At 48.5% G+C, this 25,098-nt stretch overlaps 1 protein-coding gene across 1 annotated transcript in view; it reads right to left on the minus strand.

The window, feature by feature from the left end:
* CDK5RAP2 (CDK5 regulatory subunit associated protein 2) overlaps positions 1-25,098 on the minus strand; it is a 723,544-nt gene that overhangs the window by 314,491 nt on the left and 383,955 nt on the right. Inside the window, exons 22-23 of the mRNA XM_085609970.1 lie at positions 14,353-14,734; positions 28-265 (exon numbers count right to left, since the gene is read on the minus strand). Of these exons, the coding sequence (XP_085466096.1) occupies positions 28-265; positions 14,353-14,734 (620 nt within the window). The remainder of the gene's footprint in view (positions 1-27; positions 266-14,352; positions 14,735-25,098) is intronic.

Raw genomic sequence — 25,098 nt, forward strand, 5'->3', positions numbered from 1 at the left:
ACTTGACTGTTAAAAGAATTCCCTTACCATCCAGTATAACATCTTCATTTACTGTTAGTCCTTGCACGTTGTAAAGTACACTTTCAGGACCATTGTTCTTTTCTTCTCCTTCCATCTTTTGCATTTCATAAAGTTTACGTCCTTTATTAGATTCAGATTTCTGCGTTTGTTCAGTCTGCTTCTTTTTTGAGGCAGTAATCGTAGTTTGACTTACTGAATTTAGGGATGGTTTCAAAGGAACTGGCAAACGTGATTTTTTATAACTCTGAAACGTATAAAAAAATCATTAAGCCGACTTGGGTTACTCTGTACTTTTGTGACTCTTATTCAAATTCACAAATCCTTCACATTTAAAGAGGAACATATCTTCTATGCCTTTCTTTTCTGAAATTATGATTTTTTTGTTTTTTTAAAGCTAGACCATAACATGTGTGTGATACTATCCTATTTTTCACTGCTTCAATGGCATGCAGTGGTATAATATCCATATTGGAGAGACCGGTTATGTATGGGAAATATTTAATGGATCCCTGCTCTACTTAGCTATTATAGTATATTCCACAACTCATTCAAAAAAAGTAAAACAACTTTAACATTCTCATTCTAATCTGTTCCCATTATAAGCTGTATCCGCAGAGAACTGCTACAATCATCTTTCCCTTTTACAGCTAGTATTAGCTTTTTAGCAAAGAAAAGTGTGACTGTTTATAAACGTGCAAAATTCTTAACTATGTAAATTAAGTATTTAGCTTGTCTTTTTTCTACAGACAACCAAACAATGTAGCCTATTATATCACTGGCTCTTTTCAATAAATTTATCATCGTAAATGTATATGGTATCCATTGTTAACTCTCTCCATCTTTAATTGTCTCATCCAAAAAATCCAAATAATACATTAAAAAATAACCTATTGAAAAAAGAAAGATAAAGTCTTAATACTAAACCTTACATGATCTACAGAATGTCTGTGTATATCCATGCAGTAAAACATGCCCCTCGTTAATAACCAATCTACCCAAACACAAAGTGCTACTGTGCAATATATCGGAACTGTTCCAACCCTATAAAACAATGTAAATTAATCTCTGTAGCTCTGATTCCATAGTTCTTAAATAGGGTTCAGTAGAGAAAAAGTGAGTGGTGCCCATCCTATATTTTACATATCAGGTCTGGAGTTGTAGTTAGCTCAGTGAACAATAGCGGGTGAATTTCAAAGTTTTGCTAGAATTTTAAACACAGTTTTTATCTTATTTCAACGCCTAACTATAAGGTCACTTTAAACTTCTTTTTCCAGTGAATTTCAGTTTTGTTGTTGTTTTTAAACATAAGCCAAGTTAATGTTAATAACTTTGGCTCAATTTGACGAATCTTCACAAACCTTTCCAGAACAAATATTTATCCACCTCTGCTCCTTCGTGGAAAGGTTTGGGGTGATAAGCCAAACAGGGGCCAAGAGAAAAAGGGGGGAGTGGTACCAAAACAGGTTTTCCCATGCAAATTGCCATAGGAATTGTAAGAAGTGAGAAAGAAAAGATGGTTTCTGCAGAATTCCACCAAATTTGGAAGAATGCTAGTCCTTTACTGTGAGAAATTGCCTCTCTTGACATGGCTAGCCCCCCACTTTTCGCCTGGGAAAATTATGCGGTTTTGATTGACAGTGCACAGGGACCCTGCCAACCAGGTCCCTTGTGCCAGAGCTCCTTCCCTAAAACTATCACGACTGACAACTTCAGACCCCTCTGTAAGTCCCTAGCAAATGGTACCCCTGGTAACTGGGACATTGGGATGGAAGAGGGTCCCCTATGGGCCACTCATTAGGGCAATGCAAACTGCACTGTAGCCTGCATGCCTTGGTGCAGACAAAAACAACAAAGTTGACATGGCACAGTGACTGTGTGCCATGTTAAAGCACCACTGCCTACGGTATGTGTAAGTCATCCCTCTAGAAGTCCTTCCAAGCCGTAAAGCAGGGTGCACCATATCTCAGGTGTGGGCTACTCTGCATGAGCCTATATGCCCCTACAATATTTAAGTCTATTCTTAATATTGTAAGTGTCAGGGAAGCCATAGAGAGTACATGGGCTGGAAACTCGACAACTCGAGTTTCCCAGCACCATGCTGGCTTCACTGAACCCACGAGTGTTTGGTACCAAACAACTCCTCTCAATAAGCCCACATTGATGCCGGTGTTGGATTTATTAAAAATGTACCCAGAGTGCACCTCGGAGGTACCCCCTGAAAACCTATCAACCCTGCTGTGGTCTCTAACTGGCTTTAGGCAGCCTGGCACCCCAGACATTTTTCTGGACCCCTTAGTCAAAAGTCCTTTCTCTCTGAGACCCGAAACAAAGCTCATCCTGGGCACAGGTGGCACACCTCCTCCCCCAGGCGGGCAGAGTGATCGTGAGGGAAGCTTCAAAGGCCTTGCTGCCTTTGTAATGCAACCCCAGCCTCTGCTGGTAGCAGCAGATGGTAGCCCACGGTTCAAACCACCACTTTTGGTGGGAGAACAAGCGGCAAAACTAAGTGTGAATAGGAGGTGTGCTCCCTGTCGCCAACTCCACCTCTGAGGTGCTGGTGGCGAAGTGAAGCACATTTTTCAGTGCCCACCATTTTGAAGATGGTCGGACTTATCCAATCAGGGTTAGGATTATGCTCCCCACCCCACAGGAAGGTGGCATAATAGAGGATGTAGACACACCAGGTTAAGGATCTTAATGGTCCTTACCCGTCACTCCCCTGTAACGCCTCTAAATCTAGTATTTAGGTGACACCCCCAGACCCTGAAATCAGATTCCTTACGACCTACGAAGTCCTGAGACCAGCATAGAAAAAGGACCTGACTTGGCCTTAGCCGTGCTGGCCTGTCTGTTGCCTTTCGCCCTTCCTACCAAAAGTGGACTCGACCTGCAGGCTCAGCGACCTCCAAAATCTTAGGCGGACGGCCTGCCTTCAATAAAGATCACACTCTCCCGTGGACAGCGGAACTGTCCAGAAGAAACCAATGTTAAAGAACAAGACCCTGAGGAACCTCAAAATCACATACTGGAGCCATCTATTCACCCGATGCCCACAGCCCAAGTCCAAGTTGCTCAATGATACTGCAAAGGTTTCCCAGTGATTCTGAGCAAGAGTCCATCATGGGTTGACCTCTGCCAAAGTCCACATCAATGCCTGTGGCCTCTGTGGGATGACACCCCGCAACCGCAACCTACCTGAGTAGCCATTCCCAATGCAAAAGGACACCCCTGCACCGAAAGTCCCAGGGCCTTGGAGAGCTTGACCAACAGTGTCCCTATGTCCCCTAGAATCAGAACTTACCTGTGCAGCTGTGGGTTTTCTTCATCCAGCCTCCTGGCCAGAGCCTGCAGCCTTTCTCTGAAACCAATCTCCACCACTGATTTGCATTAGGCAACCAAGTCTGTGTTAGCACTCTGCACCTGGCCGCCCCTGTGCTGCTGAGGGTGTAAGTTTGGTGCTGCATTGGTCCCCCGTGCTTACCTTAATCTCTGGAGATTGAACCCTGACACTTTAGTTACCCGTGAACGCATCTTTGATTACCCCCAGTTCCATTAGTTAACATAGGGAGCCCAGCTCCGAACGTGATCTCTGCACCCAGTTGCTAACTTGAATCTTTCCTGGTGTTGACCACAGACCCTGAAGACTGGATTTGTAAGTTGTGTACTTACCTTCAAAACTGCATTTTTGTTTTCCTCCCATAGGTTAATATTGCTGAACTGAAAAATTGCACTAAGTGTCCATTTTTTAAAGTGAAAACTATGTTTACTGAAATTGTCCTTACCGTTGAACGTAAATCTTGGTTTTAAAATAAATCTAGAAAGAAGTATATTTTTTATAAAATTGGTGTTGATCTCCTTTGTGAGTAGTGTGTCTAACAAATGCCTTACGCTCCTCTGTTTTAGGTCTACGGCTGCTCGACCGCAATACAACAAATAGAGCACTTTGGGTTTACAATGAGCCCTGTACATTTCTGGGGGAATTTCTGAACTCTTTACACAATAAAACCAATTACTGGTATATCACATAAAGAACATGCTTCCTACATTTACTCAGACAAAATAAGCTTAAAATATAGTGATATCTGGATGGTTGGTCCTGCGGAAGCACGGGTACCCCTACAGTACCGCAAATATAAAAAACAGATAAATGTGATTGGCCAAGAGGGCTTTTTTTCTGTTGGCCCACTCAGTTCAGGGCAACCGGTACCAGTCTAACGGAACCTAGCAGTCTGGTTGGTTGCCCGCAAAATCAAAAGAAATTATGCAGCTGCCATTTTAGGACTTGGTCCCTTATCCTGAATTTTGATAAGAAAATAAGAGATAAAGGGGCACAGTAGAAGAACCCTGACCAACTGGACATCTTTAAATGGGAGAGGGGGCAATATATATATAGTTTGTGCTGCACATCCTACGGGACGCAGCAAGGTCTCACCGGAGGTCCCGTGGGAGTACCGTGCAACTGTGAAGCATGCACTTTCCTGTGGTACCTTGTAGAGACGCTTGTGCCGCGGCACTGAGGAAGTACCTAAAAAAAAACAAATGAAATATTTGGTAGGTGTGCGACCGTGGGAGATTGGGCATATTGCTCTCCCTGAGCAAGATCAAAGGACGTACGTGACTGGTTGCTCACAGGAGGCTGGGAGCAGGGCCTGACCGCAGACCAGGATCTCCTGCCAACCCCATGCACTGCCAAAGGAGGTGCGCAGTGGGGTGTTGACTGCCCGTGGGAGTTGGGTGCAGGGCCTGGACACAGGCCAGGCCCTTAGCCCATTCCCTTACTTTGCATGGCCAAGAGTTATGGTAAGTGATGGAGATGGTTGAATATGATTTAAAAACTCTGGAAATTCATGAAAAAAAGTTAAGTTATGGCTAGTTTGGTTATATGATCTTTCTGTACGTTTAAAAACAAATAGAAAAAACAAAGGTTAAAATTATCTTATAGTTTGACCTTGTAACAATACAAAAACTATAGTTTTAAAAAAAAAAAAAAACACTGAAAATCATGAGTTCTAGTTTACTGGGCAAACTAGAACTTGCCGCTTACCATGCACTGCTTATGACATCACATATTACATCACTCATGACAAGTTAAATAACATTGATGACAACACTGATGGTATCCTAATTGACACAACTGATGGCATTATTGATGACATCATAGAATAATTGTGACACCATCATGTAGGGTTTTGGTCTCGAAATAATTCAACACGCTACAAGTGTGGACATTTTTATTCATCTTAAAGGGATTAGCCACTTAAATATTCTACAGGACTAGAAATTATAAGTGAAGAGGTGCACGTGCACGTCAGACAGAGAGGACGCGAGAAGCAAGCAAGACTTGTCACTGTAGAAATACGCTCGCTCCGCACGCCCTCCGAGGGAGCCACTGAGCCCTTAATTAAGAGTTATAGGTACAACTGACCCATAACAGTACAGAGCACTTCTTGACGCCCTAAGAAGAAAGGGTAAGTGCAATTACTTACCTACGCAGGACACGCAATAGTGACTTGTCAATCCGGTCCTGAAGAAAGCCCTCCGACCCGACTGGGCACCCACAGGGCTGAAACATGTCGACCGCTCGACCACCCATTTCTTGACACAGGTGCTTTAGATCAGTAGCCCTTCTATTCACGCACCACAATTCTTTTTAATCTTGCCCCACCCCTGACTAAATAAATTTGAACCAGTGGCAAGGAGGCAATTTTAAGTCCAGTCCATTCTCATCCTCACCACTCCTGATCACCATCCCTTATCACTACTGCGAATAACCAATTGATCTCCATCCTGGTGGAGGAAAGCACAGATAAGACCCAATTATAATGCTTTTCACGTATGAAACGAAAGCGGACAACCAACATATACCGCTAATACGAGTAATACGTGAATGAGGGTTTTTTAGACGGTAAGAACCCCAGACCCTGGTAAAAACAGGACAAGTGATCCATTCTCCCCTCTCCCAATTGAGTTTCTAACAAGGACACAATATATATTGTAAAGTTGCTAGTACCAGTGTTGTATTTGTTATTTTCCCTTTTCATTTCCATAAGCGGATTCGAGTACTGTTTTAAAATTATGAGATTTTTGCATAATTTGCAGTGTATACATTGGCAGATTCCAGTTAATTTCTTTTAGCTGTTTCCAGTTTTCCAGGGTCATGTCTTTTGACATATGACAAGGAAGCAAAATATCGCTTAAGGAGATATATTTTCTAACGATAGCTTGATGTTTTAGCCTAACCGCTTTTTAGGTATGGCATTAGCCAAGACCTTCTGATTTTACTAAATTATATGAATAATATGCTTACTTAAAGGGGCTTTCAGCCACCTCTCCTCATTCATCCCCTCTTTCACCCACTGCATACATCATGGGGCAGCGGGTCAGCTTACTTCAGTCACCGGCTAAATTCAGTTTGAATGACCACATTTAGCTCTTTCACAAGGAGCAAATCCACATACAAGGCAGTTCCCTCCAGTACCAGTATCAGGGTTTTTATTTTATTATTACATTATTGTTGCATTTGCTTGTAGAGCCTAATGTGATAGCAGGATGCTTTCTACCAGATGTGCGCACAAGTAGCTTTTGATTATCTGGCTGCTTTTTCATACCATACCATACCAGCAGCTCAAATGAACTCTTAATCTAAGTTCTTGAGCATGCTCTCTCATTGAAACTGCTTGTCTGTCATTCCTTCTTTCTTTCCTCATTCTTTCTCTCTTGCATTCTTGCCATTTTCCTCCCTCTCTCTTTCCTTTTTCATTCCTTCTTTCCTTTTTATTCTTTGCTTTCTTGCCTTCCTCTTTCCTTTTTTCTTTCTTACCTTCCTCCTTATCTTTCTTTTTTTCTTCTTTCTTGCTTCCTCTTTCTTTCCCTCCTCTTTCCTTTCCCTTTCTTTCTTGCCTTTTCTTTTTCTGTATTCCTTTCTTTCTTGCTTTCCTCTATCATTCTTTCTTGCCTCGCTCAGCTCATTCTTTCTTTCCTCTTTCTTTCTCACTTTCCTCTTTCTTTCGTTGTTTCTTTCTTGCTATTTTTCTCAAAGGCAAGAGGCTGGCATCTTGAAAAACAAACAGTTGGCAAGACAATGTCTCATGTCATATCTATATCTGGCTTCCGCTTACTCAAATATTTACTCAGATAATATCAGCATGCACAAATTTAGTCTTCCTGGAAAACGCTCGTTTATAGCTTTCTTGGGAGGGGAACGAGTTGTTTTCGAATTATTTAATTTGACTAAGCAATTGACGATCTCTCAGGATGATGTTTGTTATTGTGAACCTTAAGCAGGAATTAAACACACAGGACGGTGAGATTGCTTTATTTAATACAAAAAATGAGAGAAATGAGGAATATCAATTGTTCTCATATTACGTTATTCCTATACATGCCTAATCAATGAATATTTCATGATATTCTTGTATCATTTCAATACATTGTCCTTTATCTGCAACACAATAGCATTGTTGGTAACCTAAATGCACTAATTCTTCTTCCTGAATATCCGCCAGCATCATACTGGATCCAGACAATTCTTCAGCTATGCTCCCTTATGATGGTATGTGGTACAGTGTGGTTCTGCGGTGGAGACGCAAATAAGTGCCACCCCTATATGCAGGTATCCATTTCTTATATCTTGCTCCTTCCACACCCTAAGGCATGGCGCATAGGACACATTTTCTAAGACAGTGTTCAGAAAGCTAACTTGCAACCTTTTTACAAAGTAAAGAGGCCACTCCACAGAACAGGTGGTCAGATAGAGTATTCACCAGAAAGAGTGTTACAGAAAGAAGATACGTGACTTCTTCTGATGGATACTTCTAACCCCAGATTTCCCCCACCCCCTTGAAGAGACAACATGGCAGTGCTTACAAAAGCTGCAGGGTCTGGGGAGCAGACAGACCAAAACCTTGTGCAGAACTGACCAGGCAAGGTGACCTTCCTGCTGGACCGGACTGTCAAGGTATGTTTCGCAAGGGTTTAAACCGATGCCCATGACACAACCTGGCAGATGTCTAGGTACCCTTCTCGCTAAAACCATTTGAGGGGCCCTGGTGGAATTATACTGCAGACCTTCACAAGGCTGCTTCTAGGGCAGTGCCTAGTAGAACTTAATACACAGAACTATCAATCTCGACAGGGTCCTCTTCTGAACTACCATACCTATGTTTGCCCCAGAGAAACTGATAAACATCTGATCATCTACATAATGTTTTTTTTCTGTGGTTGATGTAAAACCTCAGGGCCAAACGAGGATCAATGCGATAAAGCCTTTCTTTCTATTTTGAGGGACCACAACCTTCAGTAGGAAGGCCACTTTAGTCCTCAATACGAGTATGTCTAGAAAGGAGGAGGTGCACAACAGACTGCTGGAAAGTGCCTGCACTTCATTTAGATGGTGTGCTGCTATAAAAGCATAAGGAGGGGAGTCTTCAGTATTAAGATCCTTAAAGCACAGCTGTGTATAGCCTACGAGGGCATCCACAAAAGAAATGTGAAGATTAAGTTAAGATTGGAGCATGGCAAATGGTTGAGGGGGAGAGTTAGACATACGAGTCAAACATTTTACATAACGTATCACAACCGGCAACCTAAAGACAGTTGCTTAGGTAAACTCAGAAAGGCCGAAAGGACTGACAAATAAACGTTCACTGTGACCCTAGCAAGGCCTTGAGGGACTAATGAAAGGAAATCAGAAAGTCTAGCTTGCAATTTGTCCCAGAACCCATCCCTAGATAGACTTAATGCCAGGGTGTTTGACAGCGAGGATTACATCCACCACCTAGGCCGATAAGTCAATTGCATTCTGCTGCAGCTGCTTAATCACCACACATGGATGTGTAGGTTGTGGAGACTTCGATGCAGGCCACAGGCCTGTTGCGGAGACAGTAGTTACTCCCGAAGCAGAGCATGATTGGAGGGCAAATGCTCAGAAGCTCAAGGTGCCACACTCCCATTGCCCCGACCGGGGCGATAAAAATGACTTGGGCCCAATCTATCTTGATCTTCTGCAGATCTCTAGGCAGGAGAGAGATCAATGAAAAGGTGTACAGAAGTCCTACTCATCATTCCTGCCAGACTACAACTGCTAACAAGTATTAGTGGGCGGGACGTAGCGGGCCACCCTTTCCGTAGCCACGAAAGTGGCAAAAAGCAGACTGCGCAGGGTGGGTGGAGAGGCCCAAGGACTTGGCCGTTGCCCGTGAGTCCTTGAAACGCTCTAGAGCGTTGTCTGCTTTGTCATCAAAAAAAGGGACAGCCATCAAAGGGCATGTCCATCAAGGTGTTCTGGACATCCCCTGAAAAGCCAGTCCATCTCATCCAGGCATAGCGACGAAGCGCTACTGACATTGAAATAGTCCTGCCCACATAGTCGGCGGAGTCCAGCCCACAACGGATGGTAAACTTAGCCGCATCCCTCCCGACGGCGACAGCCTGGGAAAGCATTGCCCGGGCCTCCTCCGGACACTGAGGCAGCACCTGTGCAACCGTATCCCACACCGAGCGGGAATAACGGCCAAAGAGACATGCAGTCTTTACTGACCGCAGTCCTAAGCTGGCCGAAATGTTCTTTACAAGATGGTCCAGCTTCTTGCATTCCCTTTCCGGTAGAGCGGTAGGAATGCGCTCTTGGAAGTGGAGGCTTGGACCACCAAGCTCTCCGGGGTGAGGTGTTGGGAGAGGAAAGTGGGGTCGGCCGGGTGGTGACGTCTGGCAATCATCCTGTCCACGGGAGCCCCCGAGTTGGGCTTGGACCACGTGCCCATGAGGACGTCGGTGAGGGCCACATTAAACGGCAGCAAGGGCTCCGGAGAGCAGTTGAAGCACCTCAGTCAGGAGGTTAGTCCTGAACGCCACCGTAAGAAGCTCACGGCTGAGAGCCTCGGACGCCCTATGTAACACCACTGTGTATGACGCTCCCTCCAACATAGCCACGGTAGGAGGAGACAACATGCCAAGGTCAGGGGAGATGGCCACACCACTGGCATCCCCCAGTTCCTCTCTCCAGTCCTGTTCACTGTCCAACTGGTCAGTCAGAGGGTCACCTGACCCCTCCCAGTCCTCCTCCTCCAAATCCTCTGGGTGCCATTCTGGTCGAAAAGGGACCCCAGGAGTGAACAGGGGCACAAAAACCCCACTCGGCGCCGGATCCGGTGTCAGGCGACGTCGTTCCGGCTCCACGTCGGGATGGGGGCCGGGATCGACGCCGGACGGAGGGCCGACCGGCGTCGAACGCGGTAGTGATGCCGGAGGAAGCGGCACTGGTGGAGGCGTAATCAGGTCAACCGGCGAAGATCGAGATCCAGGCCTGGATCCAAGGGGGGCCTGCCGGGCTGGGCCGGAGCAGTCGACGGCGAAGGTCTAGACACCCCAACCGAGTCAGCGGGGCCCAAAGGCGCACCGGTGAGTTCGGGCCACCCAAAGTTGGTATGCATCACCTCGTAGAACATAAGAAGCTGGGCAGGAGTCGCTCCGGGTGCCAGAAAGGGAAGGAAACGCAAAGTCGACTCTTCGGGCTCCGCGCGCGGAGCCGCGGGAGGGGCACCACCTGCGTCCCTCGTCGGGTCGGCAGACCGACGAGGAGAAGTCGAAGAGCGATGGTGCTTCTTTGACTTCTTGCTATGCTTTGACTTAACCGACCCCGAGTGCGAAGACTTCGAAGACTTGGACGAATGGTGGTGGCTCCTCGACCGGTCCCTCGACCTTGACCTCCCTCGCAACCGGGACCTCAAACAGCGCGGAGCCCACTGCCAGTGCTCAAGCAGCTTTCGGGACCGCTCCCGCAAAGCCTTCGGCGCCATTGACCGGCAGTCTGAGCACGACTTGGGGTCGTGGTCACTCTCCAGGCAAAAGAGACACACGTGCTGCGGATCCATCACCGACATCATCCGATGACAGTAACCGCATGGCTTGAAACCGGGTATCCCTCGTGCACCAGGAGTCGAAGACTCGAAAAGAAGTGGACAAAAGTCGAGAAAAAGTCTGTCAAAAAGTGACAGGAGGAACCGCTCTTCCCGGATCTGCACTGGTTGGCATGGGAAAAGAATGAACGGACGTCAATGCGCGAGGGCGGCACCTAAGTAGCTTCCGCAACGTCATCCCGGCGACCACGACTCCAATGAAGGACGCGGAGCCGACCAACGCCACCTTCCGACGCACAGAGGTACCGCTGACAACTTTCGGGATCCAGTCTGACGCCTGGGGTTAAGTCTAAGGTAAGGAATCTATAACCAGCGTGTTTCTTTCAGATATCCAGAAGCTTAACATGGGGCCAGGTCTCCACCAGACAGCAGACACTGGTCACATCTGCAAGCAAGACCATTGGAACAGCCTCTGATTTTCATGTACTGGTGGGGAAATTGCTCGGCTGGTGTCAACCACCCCAAGGATTGTGCCTTGGGGCAACTATCCTTGAATCGCTGTAGCACTGAATCAGCCTTTTCTCCAATAATCTCTCGAGCTATCAAATAGCATGTCTATAAAGAATGCTTGCAAGTCTCCCAAAATCCTGGTTGATGGCATCCAGGCATACCTCCTAAGTACAACACTCGTGCCAATAACTCTGTAAATTCAGTCTGTAGTCTCCAGACCGGCTGAAGTATGTATCTGGCTGTGTCCTGCTTATACTGTTTAGTTTGGGCTAGAGATGCCCTGGATTCTCCAGAAAGCCAGCAAAACACCCTCCCAGAAGATAAAAAGCTTTAACAGATCAGAGTGTTAAACTCGCCAAAGTAAACATTCTTTTTTTCAAAGCATTAGTTCTTTTCGATTTCCAATCCGTAGGGTTGGTCGGAAAGGAGTCATGATTAACCTTGCTTCTCAAGGCTTGAATAATCAGGCTATACAATGTAGAATGTCTTGTTAGGAAGTCTTGGTTTCTGGGGTCCGGTCTAAGTCTCTTAGCCATAGGTCAACTAGCTGGCTTAGACCATGTAGCCAAAAGGGCATAAGTAATGTCTTCGTTAAGTGGCAATAACAGCTCAGAAGAAATTTGGTCTGGTTGAAGAATCTGAGTTTTCAACAGGGGTCTACTGCAACTCTAGTGCTTCAGCTGCCTTCTGCACCACCACTGCAAACAAGTCACTTTCTTCCGATGGCCAAGGTGGCAAGTTCAGTTTCCTTTCAAGAGATGTATCTAACCCACTGGTTTCCATAAGTCCACACACAATGAATCCTCAGTATAAAGGGGGCAGGGGGGGTGGGGTGGGGTGGGGGTTTGGAGAGTAGCACATCCCCACTACGCCATTATCATCAGTGTCTTCAAGGTCATCAGCTGCCTCTTGCACCGAGTGTGAATCAAAACCAAAAGTGATGAGAATCTACTGCTAGTATGGTCATTGGGGGCAGACGTACTGGAAAGGAATCGTGCTGTATAACCACTAGTTGTGCATCTGTGATTTTATAGAACAACACAAGCCTTGATCAGGTCGATATTGGGCCAGTGTCAGAAACTGCATCAATCGGCATTGATGAAGTGGTAGAGGTACAGAAAGAACCAGTGTGAACATTGGCGCTGGAGTAGAAGTTAGTGCAGGAGACATTAAGGGACCGATAGAAGCCCTGCGGGGCAGATAACACACAGATGATGGATGGAATGCAGAGCAAATCAAACATTCACTCCCAGTCAAGAGATCTGGGCTAAATCCATCGTTCTTTTGTTCACCATGCCACCCCAGTTTAGACCCAGCCATATGCACATCAGTCTTGACCCTGTCTGTGGGGGCAGATGGCACTGGGGGAAACTCCTGAAGGGAATCCCCTGCAGCTCCGTGGGGCCAGACGGCATGCCAGAGGAAGTCAGAGTCACATTAGAGATCTGCAGCTTGGCCTCTTTGATGGCTGTCATTTGCTGAGGTGTCAACTGCAGGCCAAGAATTTGGGACATTCAGGGACCAAGTTCAGAATCGGAGAAATCAGGGAGTGCAATAAATATCATGACATCCTTGCGCCTCTTTTGAAGTTTGTACTTTTGGACTTTGAGTGGCAGAATGGGATGGTGTCCTGCATGGCCTTCTTGCCTATGATTTGGACTCGTCCGAAGAAGTTAACCTAGAAGTGGATTTTTCATGGGCCTAGTATCAAGACCATGACGAGGCCTACAGCTTGGAGTGGAAGTGGAACCAAGGCTTTGACTGTGGCCTCTTCTTGTGCATGACAGTGTAAAGTTTCACCTCTCAGTTACAGATCACCTTAGGATGAATGAAACCTCACTAGTCAGATGATACAGAGCCTTGCCCAGAGCACAAGCATCACAGACAAACCTTGTGCTAGTCAGTGACCAATATGAGCTCCGGGCAGTCAGGGAACCGTTTGAAACCTATTATCCTGAAGGAGACTTCTTTCCCTAGTTGAAAAATGCAAAACGTTTTGGTGTTATCTCTCAGGAATTACTCCTTTAGAGAGACTCGCAGAGGAAAAACATAGTGGTCTGTTTATGAATCCACAAGACACTTGTGTCTTAAGTCTGACCCTGGAGGCTAGGTTACTCCGTGAAATACTTATATATATTTTTTTGTCCTTTTTGTTTTTTTGCAGTGTTTTATATAGCGCGAACTTGACCCGAATCCAATCAGAGCGCTTTACATAGCACCAGTTACGTTACTTATGGTCAATATTTTAACTTTGATCTATTTGTCTGTCTGTCTATCTATCTCTCTCTCTCTCTCGGTCTTTGCTTGTACTGCTAGGTCAAGGCTGGCTCAAAAGACATTTTGCTGTAGGTACCAATTATTCATTGTCTCCATAAAATATTAGCTCTGATGGACACTATGGTCCCTCCTCAGATTTTTCCACTGATGCTGTGGTACACTTGGCTTTTCAGCTCCACTTCCTTGCAACCAATCTTCCTATTTTAGACAGTGGTCATGAATATTAATCAAGATTCCATGAAGAAAATTGTCAAAGTTAATAACTTATAACACCATAGGCCTGAATAAAGAGATTGCATATATAATGTGTTCGTCTCACAGAGCTGATAAGAAACTAAGGCTAACTGGCAATGCAATTTATTATGGAATTTCCAAACAGCTTACGGTCCAAGGCAACTGTTTTCCCCTCACTGTTTAAAGAGACGGTTGGAAAAAAAAGAAAAAAGAAGAACATTTCTTCTCTTTAATTCAAGCATAGCTAATAAAACAAAAGTAAAGTCCAACAGGCATTTGCTACTTATATTTTGAGAAGAGTTTTCCCTCTGTTAAGTGTTCTGAGATAAGTCGCAAAATCAGATACATTTAGCAGTTATGAATTTAAGGAAAATGGAGACCGAGGATTACAAGTAAGTAACTTTACATCTTTTATTAAGCAAGTCAGACAAAATAAAAATATTCGTAGACTTACTTTGTGTTTTACATTAGTCATTCCTTTTGAAACCACAGGTACTTTATCCTCAATTACTTGGTGGTTCTCTTTTGAAGTGTGTACTTGTGGAATATGATCCCCTTCACCAGCAGGCTGAATTTGATTATCTTCCATATCCAATGGTTTTACCTGTGATTTTCTATGTACAAATTGGTGATCTGGAGAAAAACTTTTGATTTCATTAAAAGAGGTCTGCAATCCGATTTCTTGTTTCAGTATTTTATCCTGATTTTTAAAATGATTAAGTTCATTACGTAATTGCTTAATCGTGTTTTTAAGATCTTCAATGATATTCTTTCCTCCTTCATCAGCACTGGTGTGTATGGCAGAATGATTATCAGGCAAGCAAGTTTCTTCCAATCTGTGTTTTAATAAAAAGGTTAGATTTTTATTCACGGAAAAAGAAAAACTATTTATTTCAAGAGTATCACATATGAATGCTTAACAAATTAACAGATCAAGTTTATACATAATCGTAAATTACATTGATTGTTAGCACTATCTTTTATTTTAAAATCTTTATTTATCATGCTTTATCAAACATCACATAAATCAATAGTTTCATCTTATATCAGACTTGCATGTTACAGTTGGAAAGCGAAAAAGAAAACAGTTACACATTAGAGAAATTTTACATGTAACATTACTCTATGCAAAATCACAGCCGTATGAGTCTTTCAATTGACGCGCTTATACCCTGCCACATATAGTTCCTACAAGATCTATGGGGAGTTTAACAAAGAGCGAATAGTGTCCCGTGTCTCACACATTTTGCACATTCCATCAGGTCGTATTGCTCGCAGAGCCAGGCTCACACACAACAAATGACAATACTAGACTTCAGGGGCATCCCCATGTGTCTCCTCCTAGGGGGAACCCTCGGTATGTTCATCTTGTGCCTGAAGATATGCAATCAATGTTTCCAAACTATCTTTAAAATATATTCCAAGAAGAGAAAATGTTTACAAAGCTACTGTGATGAGAACACATTAGCTGTAGCCCAGAACATTTGGATAATTGGAGCAATCCTATCAAACTGAAAGTCTATTGCCCCTCTTATAGACAGTCTTTCAAATATCAGATATAGCACATTTGATAAACCGTGATAAAATACTTTTGAATTAAAAAGAAAACATAAAATAACAAGGGTAGAAAAAACGACAGCTGGAAAAATCCAGAATGGAATGAATGCCACTTATCACTTACTATTTTTTTTTGTAAAACATATTTTATTGATCAAGAACACATAACATGCAGGTCCCTGTATCCCAGAGAGCACTGCCCAATCGTTAGCACATCACAATGTCTTGACATTTTGTATATTGAGAATAATGCAGGGCATTTCAAACCAACTATAGCCCCACGAAATCTGAACTGCCCCCCTCCCCCCCCCCCAATCCCCGGAACCCACCCCCCGACCGCTAACCTACCCATGGCTGGCAATGAAGCTAATGCTCTCCCTCCATTCGCCCAGCGGACCCACCGTCTGCAGCACTCCACACGTGAGACATGCCCCCACGGACCACTCACACTCACTGTTCGTCCCGCCCAACCACAGGCGGCTCCAGAAATATCCCCCTGTAATCAGCCCAGCGCTTCCAGATTTTATAATGCTTACGGGGGCACCCCCTGGCCTCAAACACCGGGAGCTCTAGACCCATGTTAAAGTCCAGACCCCTCTTCCATACATTAATCGAGGGGGTCGCCGGCGCCTTCCATGCCCTGGCCACATCTCTCTTCGCCAGTACCAGGCCTAATAACAACAGATGCCTCTTATAAATATTGCCCCCCACTGTATCCATCACATGTAGAAGAACCAACTTAGATGGAATGTCCCATCCCAACACCTCCGTAAGGCACCTAAGAACCCCACTCCAAAAGCGGGAGAGGCCCTGACAAGACCACACCGTATGAAGGAAGTCCCCCACCCCATGTCCACAGCGGAGACACTCCGGGGAGGCGATCAGGCCCGCCCGCCAAAGTCGTTGCCTAGTATAGTACACCCTGTGAAGGAATTTAAATTGGATCAGGCGGAGGCGCATCGCCACCGCCGCCCCGCGAGGCGACGCCAGCGCCTCCGTCCAGTCCGTGTCATCCAATGGGCCCACATCCTCCACCCACCGGTCTCTAAGGGTCTGCAGGGACGGGGCCCCGTGAATTACCACGGCCGGATATATTCGGGAAATCTTGCGCTCCCAGAGGTCCCCCATGAAGACCCTGGCTCCAGTGGGTTAAAGTCAGCTAATTCATCTACGCCCTCCAAATAGGGGGAAATAGCATGTCGGAACTGCAGATACTTGATAAACTGCGATGGGGGCATGCCAAACTCTCCCCGCAGACACTGGAAGGACTTCAGCGTTGCACCCGCACCACGTCCCCGAGCGTAGATATACCGATTCGGTCCCAGCCCACAAAGCCGGGCAGCGCAGCCAGTCGGGGCAGACGACCATTGTGCCACAGTGGGGTCTCCATCGTGAGCCTATTCCACCAGCCCATCCGCCTCAGGGCCTGCCTCCATATGTGGAAGACAACCCGAGTCGCCGGCGGCAGCGCCGCGCGCATGGGGGGCCGCATATAAGATCGTGTGTACGGTATATGAATCCATCAACCGACGCTCGACCGCATATGCCGGATCACTCCTATCCCCATACCACCATTCATTAAGGACGAGGAGATGGGAAGCCTGATAGTAGGAGAGTGTATCCGACGCCGCCAGGCCGCCACTATACACGAGAGGAAGCATGTTCGCAGTGCCACCCGTACCCCGCCTCCCTCCCACAAAAATTGTCCCAGGGTTGCATTCACTCGACGAAACCAACTCAGTGGAATAACATACGGGTGATTCTGCAGCTGATACAGCAGACGGGGGAGCGCGACCATCTTGAAGATGGCCGAGCGACCATATATTGTCAGTGGCATACGTGCCCACAGCTTAACGTCGTCGCGCACCCTGTCCCATACGGGGACCATATTTCTCTCCCATGCAATAGCCAGAACATCTGACAGGAATACCCCCAGATATTTAAGCCCCCCCACTGCCAACTGAACCGACGCGCGCCAGCCCCTCCGATGAACCTCACCCCCCAGGACCCACAGTGCCGATTTCTGCGGATTCATGTGTAGACCCGAGGTCTCCCCAAAAATTTGCATAATATGCAGCAACCGCGGCCCCATCCGATCTATGTCTGTCAAGAAGAAAAGCACGTCGTCCGCATATAGTGCGATGCGGTCAGACAAGCCCTCTGACCACTCAAACCCGGTCACCTGTGCGTCAACCCGGACCCACGCCGCCAATGGCTCAATCGCCATCGCGAATAAGTATGGGGACAGAGGGCAGCCCTGACGCGTAACCCGGCCCACCGGAAACTGGGCAGATATCGCACCCGCCACTCGCACCGAAGCCGATAAGTCTGTATACAGCAGCAGAAGGTACGAAAGGAATCTCGGCCCAAGGTTCAGGTGCCGCAGCAGGGCGAAGAGGTACTGCCAACTTAGAGAATCAAAGGCCCGATCCATATCCGCCAACAAGAGAGCCGCCGGTACTCCCAATCTTTGCACGGCCGCAATCGCGACGTGCGCCCGTCGAATATTGTGACGCTTCGCTCTGTTGGGCATGAATCCGGCCTGATCCGGATGGATCAGGGACGCAATATGGGGCAGTAAACGATTCGCCAGGGCCTTCGCCAAGATCTTAGCCTCCACATTAAGGAGGGAAATGGGACGGTACGATGCATGCAGTTCGGGGGGGCCTACCAGGCTTGTGGAACACCACTATTTTGGCGTGCCGCCAATCACGTGGGAGTATCCCCCGTTCGCGAGCCTCCTCTAGGGCCGCACTATAGTGTGGACCGAGCTGCAGGAAGTGTTTCCGAAAGAATTCAGCGGGGAATCCGTTCGGGCCCGGCGCCTTCCCAGGGCTGAGACCACCCAACGCCTCCCCCAGCTCATCGACCGTTAGTGGGAGTTCTAACTCCTCTCGTGCCGAGTTCGAGAGGGCCCGAGGAGGGATGTCCTCAAGGAAACGCTCTATCGTCTCCACCGATAGGACCTCCTGCGGACCATAGAGGTCGCATAATACCCCGCAAAGCTCTCCGCCAACACCCTGGGATCCGACATGGGGCCACCAGCAGCATCCACCAGCCCCGGGAGCACCCACGAATGATTCATGCCCTGGCACAGCCTATGGAGCATCCGGCCCGACTTATCCCCCCATTGATAAACTCGGCTCCGAGTTGCTAACCATGCCTGACGCGCCTCCTCCATTAACATCGAGGCATAGCTCTGTTGCGCAAACAGGAGCCGACGACGATCCCGGCCTCCACCCTCCACAGTGCTCCGGCTCTCCAGGGCGACTATCTCGGCTTCCGCCTGTAGGGCCCTTTTCCCCTTGCGCCGACGCGCCATTGCACAATACGAGATATCCACCCCGCGAAGCGTTGATTTAAGCGCCTCCCACACCAGGCCGGCCTCAGGGACCGAGCCCACGTTAATGGACAAGTACCGCTCCAACGCCTCCCGCATACACGACCCATAGTCCTCCTGCTACAGGTGCCACACCGACATGCGCCACCGAAACGGCTGCCGCAAATGCCCCAGGCGCAACACTGCCGCAACCGGAGAGTGGTCCGAAAGGCCCCGTGGAAGAATCTCCGCCCCTATGGCCCTGCCGTACAGATCTCGGGACAAAAAGATGTAATCCAGCTGTGAGAAAGAGCCGTGCACTGCCGAGACATATGTATATACACGCTGCGTGCTGTGAAAATGCCGCCAGACATCTAGCCAGTCTAAGCCCTCCGCCAGAGCTCTCAGCTTGGTACGTATCGAACTATCGGGCACTCCCCCCTCCCTCCACCGATCCCGGGAGCCCTCCATCACCTCATTCCAGTCTCCGCCAACCACACATGCCTCGTCTGAGAATTCAGTCCAGACCGCAGTGATCCTCTCTACCAGCGTCCAGGACATCGGAGGCGGGGCATACATGCTTCCAAACACCACCCGGTCACTCCCTATTTGCCCCTTAGCAAAGACGTAGCGTCCCTGAGCATCTGTCCACACCCTATCATGAATGTACGGGACTCGCTTATGCACTAGGATAGCGACACCCCGAGACCCCCGTATGAAGCCCGCATGAAAGATCTGAGTATACCCATACCTCTGGAGGCAGGGAGTTTTCGTGCCTAGCAGGTGCGTCTCCTGCAGGAGCAATATGTCTGCCGCCACTCGCTTGGCGTAGCACAGGAGCGCCCCCCGCTTAATCTGGTCTAACGCCCCCCGTATATTCCAACTTACTACCTTGACGGTACCCAGCTGCGCAGTAGCTTGTGCCATATCTCTTGCTCCAGACGTACCATGGGAAACATGCGGTCACAACAGTAACTATAACCACTTTCAACACCCCGTGACCCCTCCTCCCCCCAACCCCATACCTCAAAAACCTTGAAGCACCTGTCGCGGTGGAACTCGCCTCCAGGCTCCAACTGGGAACCCCGGGTCGCCCCATCCAATGGATCCCCCCCAACCGCCCAACACTACCGGTGCACCGCCGAAACTACGCTACCCGCACCCCCTAAGTCCCACAACCCCCCCCCCGATCCCACTCCCCAAAGAGATATATAGAAGCCGCGGGGCCAGACACTATGGCAAACTGTCCGGCGGGGCCCTTTCAACTGCCTCCACCGCCCGATGAGCCAGTCCCAGACACAGAGCCCCGGGAACCGGAGCGCCTCCGGGACCTAGAACGCCGGGGGTTTCCCTTTCGACTTGTGGCCATCCCGAGCCGCACCAGGAGCCTCGTTGGTGGTCCCCCGTCCCGGAGGCGACTGCGGCCTAAGGCGTACAGTTTCATCCGTCCATTTGAAGACCTCCTCAGGTGAATCAAAAAAGTGTGTGCGGGACCTGGAGACCACCCGCAGTCGGGCCGGATACAGAAGAGCGTAGGGGAGCTTCAGGGCACGCAGCCGGGCCTTTGCCGCCAAGAAGGACTGTCGTTGTTGCTGCACCAGGCGGGTATAGTTCGGGAATATCAGGATGCGTGAGTTCTCAAACACTAGGGGCTCCCTCGCCCTAGCCTGCTTCAAGATAGCGTCCCGATCATGGTAATTCAGTATCTTAGCAATCACAGGCTGGGGACGAGCGCCCGGTGGCGGTTTCTGTGCCAGGGCCCTGTGCACCCGCTCCACCACAAAACAGCGGGAAAGGGCGTCCGATGGCACCCAGCTCTCCAGCCATTCCGACAAGAACCGCTCCATGTCCCCCCCCCTTCACAGCCCTCTGGAAAACCCACAAAACGCAGATTATTCCGTCGGGTCCGCCCCTCCGCATCCTCCACTCGCTCCGCCGGGCCCCTCTGCACCACCTCCAACGCCTTAACTAGATTCTTAAGTGTCCCCACGTCATCTTCCACCCCAGAGATCCTTGTCTCGGCCTCCGTGATGCGATCCACGGCATTCCGTAGGTCCTGGCGGAGCAGCGTAACATCCGCCCCCACTGCGCCGATTTTGGCGTCCAGCATGTCTCTTGACTGCGTAATAGCAGCCATCAGCTCCGCATTACTGGGGCCACCTGATTGCGACGTGCTTGGGACCGCTGCGGTCGCCCCATGACCCGTGAACTTGTCAATCGGGCCCTGCTTGGTCTGGCCACTGCCCTTGCCATCCCTCGTCATCCTGCGTCACGGGCTGCGGTCCTCCCGGTCCCAGTCACACACTCCGCCGCCTCAAGGGCCGCCCCCCGGACAGCAATATGGTAGGCAATCCCACGCTGCCGCTCTCATCCAATGCCCCTCCTGGATCGCCCCGATGGGCAGGCAAGCCCTGGAATACCTCTGCCAGTCGTTCGCCCCCCGCCCGGGGGCCACCAGACAACGCCACCTCCAGCACACCGATAGGTAAGGGGGGAGGGGGGCAAGCCACCGCAGCCCGATCCAGCTGCCGAGACCCCCGCTACCCCCGCGATCCGTCCATCGTCCGGCCTCCTCAATGCACACCCCAGCTAGCTTCTCCGAGGCGCGAGGATCGCCCGCACTCCCCGTGGTCCGGATCGACCACCGAGCTCACACCACCCAGCCACACCAGCCGCTCTCACCGTGAATGGCTCGTGCAGGGGGCCCCTAGTCCCTCTCACGGCCCTGGGGCCAACCAGACTGCCGAAGCCTCTTCGCCTCTCTCTTCCGGGCCTCAGATATGTCGCGGCCCCTCCTCCGGGTACTGCCGGCGACCGGGGGGCACAGGGAAGGAACGACGCCCCCCCGGCTGCACTCACCCGCTCACCGGTGTCTCTCTCCAAGCACCCCCACCACTCTCGGCCTGCTCACTTCACCTCGGGCCCCCGGGCCCCGTACGGAGCTCCTCCTGGGTCTCCCGAGATAATGGCACCGCCGCGGCCCAGGCTACGCGAGGGCGCCGCCTCCTCTCTGACACTAGGCCGCAGGTGGCCGCAGGATTTCGCCCCCTGGCTCCGCCGGTATCCGAGCCGCGTCCGGCTCACCGGACCACTCTGCCAGGGGGGCACCGGTCCGCCGCTCCGCCAGCCAGCCGGATACCAGTGTGGGATCGGGTGGGCAGGATATCTGGTAGGATTTAGATGTCGGGCGGTGCGGAGCTAGCTCAACGCACGTCCGCCATATCGGCTCGCCAAGCCACGCCCCCATCACTTACTATTTAAATCCTCATTGTGTAACAAACTCATCCACCTAAACATTCTGAGTAAAAACAACAAGCACTGAAAAAGCCAGAAGGTCTTGGTTTTAAAAGGCTGAACTATTGTATTTGCCAATATTTTTGAGAGAGCCGGTGGGGGCATTGAAAAAAAGTGGCAGAGAGAGCAAAGAAACACATGCAGTCCTATGGAGTACAGACTGCTAAATTAAAAAAAAATGAGTCCACTAAGGTATGCTGTGGAAGGCTACAAGTAATTAGATAAGAACACAGACTGAAATGCCTCTGAGTGGGACAAATACAATAATAGGATGGAAACCATCAAATCAAGAGTGCACAATTGAGATAGATAACAAAACTACACAAGTATAAGCCAGGGCAGACCCAAAGCCCACTATAAGGATGTTTTACACTAGAAACAATAGGCTTGCCTAAAGACAACTAAAGCCGTCTGTAGTCGACACCTAAAAAGGAAAAAACACAGGTCTAGCCACCCTCAACCGTAGGACTTAAAAATAGAAAATAAAGAGAGAAATGTTTAAAGGCTACTATAGAAACTAGAACAGACTGCAGATAACAGAGGCCCTGCCTTTGTCACAGTACTTACTTCTTAAGGATGAGCCTTTATCTAGGAAGTCAACAATGCTTGCCACAATTAACAACCTTTAGGCAGCACCTGTAAGTTGGTATAACTGTACCCCATCCATTCACACAACAAGCTGTTATGCCACTGTTTGCAGTCTTTGTATTGGTAAAGGGTTCTTTTCTCTGGGTTTTATGCAAGTTGAACCAAGAATAAATGTTGATATATATTAATTCAAGAAAGTAACAAAGGCATACCTCAATTAGCTTAACCAAACAGTTTTTTTGCTAGTTTTCGCAACTGACTGTTACTTTATCAAGCAGACTGCCAGTGAAGCATTTCTTAACACATAGCACAACAAAGCATGGAGAGTTCTATAACTCTACATTCTATCTTGCGTGCCACTGGCTTGGAAGGGTTGCCTTTCACACATTGAGGAATAGGCTGTTCACCTCTTCACACATAGGCATTGTCGGAACAAGAACACACGTAACAGCAAAATAAGAAGCCGTTATTCTCATGACCTATTTTGAATATTGAGGAATTCACTGGGTAGCCATGAGGACCATACGTTAGGTTATTAAGACGAAAGGTGACGTATGCCTATCTGGTCTCCTTGAAAGCCCGTAGGTTTGGGACACAGTCTACTACCAGCTAGTCTCACCAATACATTTTAACTTGTTTTTTTTTAAATTGCAAGGATTTATTTGCTCTACTCTGTTTAGCCCTGTAGTATCTGAGCTGGCCTGTGAACCAGAAGATGAGACAATTTGCTGTATTGTCCAATTTGTTTATGGTCAGAGAAGACAATCTTTTATATCTTAAAAAATTACTAATTCTGATAGAAAGTAACTCCTAATTACGTTTTAGCTTTAAAACAAGACAGCTTCTGTGTGTGAGCCTAAAAACCTTAATCACTTTAATATAGCTAACAATTTATCATTTATGGTGATATATATGGGCATATTAGTTTATTCATTTCAGGGGGACTATACAAATGGCAACTATCCATATGTCACATGATGCTTTTTTCTTCCACTGCGGCCCAAAGTAGTCCAAGACTGTTCAAGGTTAGAATGGGCTATAAAGAAGTTGCAGAAGATTTCAAGTATTTATCACAAACAACACTGCCCGTGGAATATCATCTTTTATTTTAATGGATGCCATTCCTTCTGCATATTTACATTTTACAAGATGTCCCCTGCAATACCTAACACATATGGATGTAACTTAAAAACAAAATAACAGAATTTATGTTGAACGACTTATATTTCAAAGTCTCCCTCCTATCAACTGAGTCTACAGCAAACGTATGTAAGGGAGATGAGGGGCGTCGTCTTGCAAATCTTCAAACATAATCTATTCAAAAAATAGTAGGAGCATTTCTCACCTATGTATTTGTTACAATGATGCCTTCAAGTTGCTCCTTAAAAGGCGATGGCAATCAAAGGGCATGTCCAGCAAAGTTGACTGGACATCCCCAGAAAAGCCAGACATCCTTAACCAGGCGTAGCTTCGAAGGGCTACTGACGTGGCAATCGTTCTGCCCAGTAAGTCGGTGGTACTCAGTCCACAGCGAATCATGAATTTTGCTGTGTTTCTCCCATCTGCCACTGGTTGGGAGAGAATAGCCCGGGCCTCCTCCGGGCACTGAGGCAGCACCTGTGTGACCGTATCCCAGATGGTATGGGAGTAATGGCCTGAGAGGCACACACTATTCACGGACCGCAGTGCAAAGCTGGAAGAAAAGATGATCCAGCTTCTTGGATACCTTAACTGGGGGAGCAGAAGGGGATGCACCCTTGGAGGACGAGGCTTGGACTACCAAGCTCTCAGGGGAAGGGCGTTGGTTGAGGAAAACTGGGTTGCCCGGAGCCGGGCGGTGGCGGCCCACAATTGTCCGTTCAACAGGAGCCCCTGTACTGGGTTTGGACCAGGTGCCCAGAAGGACATCAGTGAGGGCTTCACTGAACGGCAAAAGGGGTTCAGAGGAGGTTGCTGCCAGTTGAAGCACCTTTGTCAGAAGGTTAGTCCTGACCGCCATTGAAAGGAGCTCCAGGCCCAGGGCCTCAGCTGCCCTTCGCACCACCACAGCGTAAGACGCTCCCTCCTCTGTAGCCACGGCATGCCAAGGACTGGGGAAGTGTCCAGACCACTGGGGTCACCCAAGTCCTCTCTCCAGTCCGGCTCTTGAAGCTGGTCTGTTAAAGGGTCAGGCGACCCCTCCCACACCTCATCACGACCTTTTGGCCCATAGGGAACACCAGGGATGAAAAGGGGAACAAAAGTACCCTCCGGCGTCGGATTCACCGATGGCTGACGTTAGCCGACATCAATCCGGCTCTGGTTCCATCACAGGGTGAAGTTGTGGACGGCATCGGTCGGGGGCATGACCGACGCCAGGGACATCGTCGCCGAGATCGGCACCGGGGAAGGTCGAGTAAGGTTGACCGGCCTGGATCCTCGGGGGTCCGCCGGGTCCTGAGC

This window comes from Triturus cristatus, chromosome 1_2, assembly GCF_964204655.1.
Source record: "Triturus cristatus chromosome 1_2, aTriCri1.1, whole genome shotgun sequence".
NCBI lineage: Eukaryota > Metazoa > Chordata > Amphibia > Caudata > Salamandridae > Triturus > Triturus cristatus.